This window comes from Triticum aestivum, chromosome 5A (assembly GCF_018294505.1).
Source record: "Triticum aestivum cultivar Chinese Spring chromosome 5A, IWGSC CS RefSeq v2.1, whole genome shotgun sequence".
Taxonomy (NCBI): Eukaryota; Viridiplantae; Streptophyta; class Magnoliopsida; order Poales; family Poaceae; genus Triticum; species Triticum aestivum.
The window spans coordinates 12,592,733-12,598,648 of record NC_057806.1 but is presented as its reverse complement, the minus strand read 5'-3'; the positions used below and the strand labels follow the sequence as shown (position 1 = coordinate 12,598,648).

The following is a 5,916-nucleotide window of genomic DNA, read 5'->3' as shown; positions in this document are numbered from 1 at the left end:
AGAAGTGTGGGCTGTGGTGAAGTGCAAAGATTAAACATACAGTGCGTCATGAAATCAAAATGTAAGAAGGATCAACTTACTCTAACAGCCGGATCCTGCCAACTGCCTTCTGACAGTTTGTAGGGCGTGTACTGAACAAAAAGATTAATAACATGCTGACCTATCCAAAGGATAAAGTGAAAGATGGAATATGAGTCAGTCCATAACTCCATGTGAAGTATATACACAATATGGGAGATCACAACATTATAAACATCCAAAATGACCTTGAACACGTTAACTTTAAAATGTAAATTTAGTGTACACAGAAAAGGTTCCTTACAATTAAATATTGCCAGAATGGTAAATTTACTCAGATGCAATTATGGGGAAGCAAAAGAAAATGGCATACCTGGTGGAGAGATGGTCTTATCTAAGACTGAAGGAATTGTCATTTCTATTACAGGCCTTGTGGATGAGAAGCCGCCTGCAGCTTCCTTGTATGCTATATCGATTTCCTCCATGCTGAAGAGCAAGTAAAAGTTCCATATTGAAATGTAACACGACTTAAGTCTGAAAAAGTGACTGCTGAACTATACAAAAATCGTCTCACACAAAAGAATTGATTGGCCAGATCATCTAGCTTTTTCTTAGAAGAATGAAAATGCTAATCCACAACTCGGACATCTTATGACTACTTAGCCTAGCCAGACTATGCTCTTTATTATCCTGAGGTACTAGCAATAACATGCACTTCAATACATAGATGTAGGCTACCAAGTTGGTGCATCAGGTTGACATGACAAGCAAGGAACATAAATGTAAACAGCAGAATTTTCTATTGAAGAGTGACAATGTTGAATTAAGAGATTATTTTCCTTGCCCTGCTATACATGAACAGGACAAAGATAACAAACAGTGTCTCATAGATTGTTGCTTGTCCACAGATATGCAGAAGAACAATAGACACAGTTGATAAATATGTGCCAAAGTAGGAACTATTCCCTAACTTAAGTACCTTTCAGATCCAATGTGTATGGTGCCCATGTGCTCCGGGCCACCTTTACGGTTGATGTTTTTGCAACAGCGAAACTGTGGCAGCGCATCAACAGCAACGTTGATCTTCGTTGTTGCCTGTTCTCCAGAGCATAGTTAGCAACAATATTACAAGTTGGTTACTGAAAGTCAATGTGGACCACAAATAGCTTTCCCACAATCACGAGTTCTTTTTACTTGAGAAAACTTTGGCATCCATACTAATGAAATGCAAGGATAATAGATAGACTATACAAGTAAATGAACAAGGTTATCATCGTATATTGCGTAGACAGATATTTGTAAGAACGCACACCACCAATGTAGTTCCTTTATTTAAATAAGCTAGTAACTAAGTACTTACAGAGCTATAATCCGCTGTCTTGATGGCACAGAGGAACTCCTCTGGAAGAGTATTGGCAGGCACAAGGTCCTGCAAACAAAACCAGGTGTCAATTTAGAGGATATTTTCTAATTATGCCTGCAAAGGTAGAGCTAATAAATCTTCACACCAATACATATTCAGAGTGATTCTTACCACAAATGTTTTATACGGTGTGGCATTTGATAACACAACTGATGAGTGCAACTCGGTTCCATCAGCCAAAGCAACCTACAGATTCGCAATCCTTCAATAGGTGGAAAGAAATGAACTACACAGTGCGCATACACTTGCTGATTAGTCCAAGACTTACCCCTTGCACCTTTCCAGTAGTTTCATCGACCATTACTTGTGAAACCTATGCAAAAACACTTGGGCAAGTGAGGCAAGAAACGACAAATAAAAAATTGCTCTCACAATTAAATTTATGCCACTACATAGTTAATGACTTCTTCGATGTAAAATCCAGTTTTCTTTCTGGTCTGCTTTGATTTTAATTATTTGTTCAGCCAAACATGATCGACATGCAACAAAGAGGGCTTGCACAAGAAGAGAAAATGCACCTCAGCATTTGTTACAATTTGCACGCCTGCTTCCAGAGCTGCTTTGCTTATAGCTGATGAGACTGAGCCCATACCACCTTCGACATACCTGCAAGTGTATAAAAAAATGAATGAAAGGTTTTCTGAAAAAGAGAAAAAAAAAAGGTAAACGAAGACACCAACTAAATAAAGAACTAAAAGTGGCAACACCAACAAATTTGGGTAGAGTGTGATGACATTTCCTGTGACATCAACCCTTGAAACTGACTCTAAGGCAACTGAATACTTGTTTTCCTAGCCAATGGAGATGAGCACCAGCAATCCTTTATTCAGTTTCAAGTGTATGTAGAACAATGAAGGCTACATTATCCTATAGGTTTTTGGCTTTTTGCTAACTACATATTTTTATGGTGGAACAGAATAACATGGATATGGTCAGAAGCATACGCCCAAACACCACGTTGACCACCAGTTTCTCCCATGATGTGGTGCAGGAGAACATATCCTGATCCTGGAGTGTTCACACCAGCCTATACAGGGGAGACGCAATTGTCAAACACTAATCCAGCAGGCACACAAAAAAGTGGATTAAGTAATGCACCCTTACCATAGTACCAATCACAGCATCAGTCGCCAGGGTCGCCTTCAATACATCACCCTGTAGTACCAGAGCGGTCAGCACAAGAACTCAAGAAGTTACACAAGAACTCAAGAAGTTATTCTCATCCGACATGTGTAGATGGTCAAATGCAATACAGTTTTCTCCATATGTTCATTGTGAAGACAGAAGAGAAGTGTTTCAGAGAAGAGGGAAGCAAGCTTTCAACCTCAAACCAGTTATTCAAGACCTTCGACGCTGGCGACAGAAGAAGGTCGAAGAAGTTCCTGCCAGTGTAAAAAGATTTAACTTTACATACTGCATTGTTCGCAAATGGCTGCAACAGTAACATCACTAAGAGAGGTGATGTATTTAGTACTCACACCATGTCCTTTTGCCCCTGTTGCATCACGATGCCAAGAAGCTTGCTCCAGAACACTGACTTGTCGACCTTATCCTTCATCCTGTCGACCATGGAAGCATGGTACAGCTGCCTCAGCTCCGGCGGAGGCGAGTCTATGACGAAGTCCATGAGCTTGCAGAACTTCTCTAGCTGCTCCTCGTACCTACATTCACACATCAAACCCATTGCTAGTGTAAAAGACAAATCCAAGCTGAAACGCACAGAGGAAACCACAGTGAATTCTCGGTGTGTCTGTCTGTCACCTCGGGTATGCCTCTGCATCTTTTTTGGAGAACTTGCCAATCTCAGAGCGGTTCAGCTCTGCGTCCGGGCCGAGGAGCAGGTACCGGCCGTCGAGGCACGGCGTGAACGACGACGGGCTCCGCGGCAGGAGCTTCAGGCCGTGCCTCTCCAGCTCCAACTCCCTGAATCATCCATCATCAGTAGCAGTGGCAGTGGCATAAGCATCAGTTCTTCAGTACATACGTCCTCACAGAATTTCAGAATGCAGGTACGGAACAGGGGCCCGGTTTGTAAGTAAATCCGATGGAAATGGAGGCTGAGATCGATCGCAGAAAGAGGAGGGGATCGGGAGACGCGTTACCGGATGAGGGCGGGGCGGAGGAGGCTGAGGAGGTAGCTGCAGCGGGAGAAGCGGAAGCCCTGGACGAGGTCCGACTCGGACACGGCGGCGCCGCCGAGGACGCCCCGCCGCTCCAGCACGGCGACGGAGCGGCCGGCGCGCGCGAGGTAGGCGGCGGCCGCGAGCCCGTTGTGGCCGCCGCCGATCACCACCGCGTCCCAGCGCTTGCCCCTCGGGAGCTGCGAGGGGGACAGCGAGGGGGAGGGGGAGGGCTCGGCCGACGTGGAGAGGCCGCGGCCGCGGAGCCGGGCGCCCGCGAGCAGGATGCGCGTCGCCGCCGGCGACATCGGGCTCCGCGGGGTTTGGGTTTAGCCGCCGGCCGGACTTGAGAGAGAATCTTTCTGTTTCTGTTTCTGTTTCAGGTGGCCAGTGAGTGAGGGCGTGGTTGTTAGTGCGACTCGCGGCGGCACTCGTAGGAAGGCGGATTTGGGAAAATACGTGTCCCTTTTGCTTTGCCATGAGGGAAAGTAAACCTGGGCATTCGTCGGGCCGGACGTTATCGAAGACCGATCTCAAAATCTCAAGCCCTAGCCTGGCCCGGCCCGGCCCGAAACACATGAACAGTGACCTTTTTGAATTGAAATGATTAATTTTGGGATATTTAAATGATATATATTATACCTATATTTGTAATAAAATAGTGATTAATGCCCTTTTCGAGCTTTTAGGCCGGGCTTCGGGTAGAAAAGCTGAACCCGAACTACGCCCAGATGTCTGGCTTTCGGGTCGGGCTGTCCATGCCCGGGTCTAAGGGGAAGTGCGAGCCCAAAACGACATTACTCGGGTCTAGAGAAAAGGCCAAAAATAATTGTCCTTTTTGGAGATTAAGGTATTTGCAGTGACGTGTGAAGCAACATTTTGTTTTTTGAGGAAACACACGGACACTTTAGATATGATAATTATCGAGGAAAACAATGACCAGTATAATGAAAAAAAAAGTTGGACACGAAATAATCAGTAAAAAAATGCGTTCAAGTTGATACTAGTTTTCTTCTTTCTCCAATTATATGTCGTCCCCTATGTATGACGACATGTTTCATGTGTGATGCAATAAGAAAATTGGATGTTTTGGAATGAATGCCATCAAGATCAAGATATATGTCAATATCATTGAGTTGTAATGATGAATATATTAAGATCAACAAAGAGCAAGAGAAATGGGAAATTTCATACCCAAATCTGCCTATTGGGCATTTTTTTGGTGCACTCGGACTATCTGGTTCAAAATGACCAAACTGTCTGGCCTCATGGAAGGTTTCTGAGCCGACGATGCACTTGGCCGGATTGTCCGACGATGCAAAATTTGTTGCGCGTGTTTTAACAACATGCCAGAGGTTCTCACGTAGAGAACCACCCAAGATCGACTAGAAACAGTGATGAGTTATATGCAAATCTAAATAACCTTCAAGACATCAACTTTGATTGTGAAGTAAAGATAAAGATGAAATATTGAACTAGAGGTCAACTCACAAGTGCAAGTTATGTACCGCATGGGCTTGAGTGGTATGGTAAGAAATTATGAATCATTTTGTGAACTAACACGTACTACATGTTTTCTATATCTTTATTGGTTATATAATTCTCATCGGTCTGCATCGAAAGAAAGGCTTCAAGTTAGCCCATGCGAGGATGAAATCAAGTGAAAATGGTCATCAAGGCAAATGAAAGGGCAAGTTCAGATAGGAACTTCGAATGATTTTTTTAGAGAAAAGGCATATAGTCCAAAAACTTTAAATTAATGGAGCCATCAACCGGCTAGGAGATACAACGGTGTTGACTACAAAGATACAAACTTAATACATGCAATAAATGCAGGGCAACGACTATCGAGATGCTAACTAGAGAAGCCCAAACACAACTGCCACCAAAGAAAACAACAAGATCGGGCCGAAGATGAACACCATGCCGAAGAGGATCAGTGCGTGCAGAGGCCGTAGGGACGCATCAGATAGAGGATGAGAGGAACATTGTCTCTATGTTAGGACAGCTAAGTCGAGGACGGAGGAGAGATCACTATCTCTCCTCACACATTGCCGGAGGGGAGACCACTATCTCTGCTCGCCTTAGGATGGAGACAGTGTCAAACTGTGACACGTCCAGGGAATTAAAATCCATACAATGGTTTCTGCAAACCTAAATGCAAATGTGACAGGTTTGGGAAATTAGGGCATCTTCAATGCTGATCCACAAACCGGACACCGCATCCATCCGTGGACAGGGAGGACAGTGCATGGATACGGATGCGGGAGCCGGCCATCCGCTATCCGCATACATCTCAAACTGCATTTCAACTAACCAGATAAAATGCATAAAACACGATGAAATTCATCAAAG

General features: G+C 44.3%; 1 protein-coding gene across 1 annotated transcript in view; it reads right to left on the bottom strand.

The window, feature by feature from the left end:
• Positions 1-3,959, bottom strand: part of LOC123102012 (pyridine nucleotide-disulfide oxidoreductase domain-containing protein 2) — a 4,973-nt gene extending 1,014 nt beyond the window's left edge. Inside the window, exons 1-13 of the mRNA XM_044523263.1 lie at positions 3,544-3,959; positions 3,203-3,364; positions 2,920-3,102; positions 2,766-2,823; positions 2,546-2,596; positions 2,386-2,468; positions 1,960-2,047; positions 1,710-1,754; positions 1,553-1,627; positions 1,379-1,447; positions 998-1,113; positions 392-504; positions 81-160 (exon numbers count right to left, since the gene is read on the bottom strand). Of these exons, the coding sequence (XP_044379198.1) occupies positions 81-160; positions 392-504; positions 998-1,113; positions 1,379-1,447; positions 1,553-1,627; positions 1,710-1,754; positions 1,960-2,047; positions 2,386-2,468; positions 2,546-2,596; positions 2,766-2,823; positions 2,920-3,102; positions 3,203-3,364; positions 3,544-3,869 (1,449 nt within the window). The 5' untranslated portion in view covers positions 3,870-3,959. The remainder of the gene's footprint in view (positions 1-80; positions 161-391; positions 505-997; positions 1,114-1,378; positions 1,448-1,552; positions 1,628-1,709; positions 1,755-1,959; positions 2,048-2,385; positions 2,469-2,545; positions 2,597-2,765; positions 2,824-2,919; positions 3,103-3,202; positions 3,365-3,543) is intronic.
• Between the last annotated feature and the right edge of the window lie 1,957 nt (positions 3,960-5,916).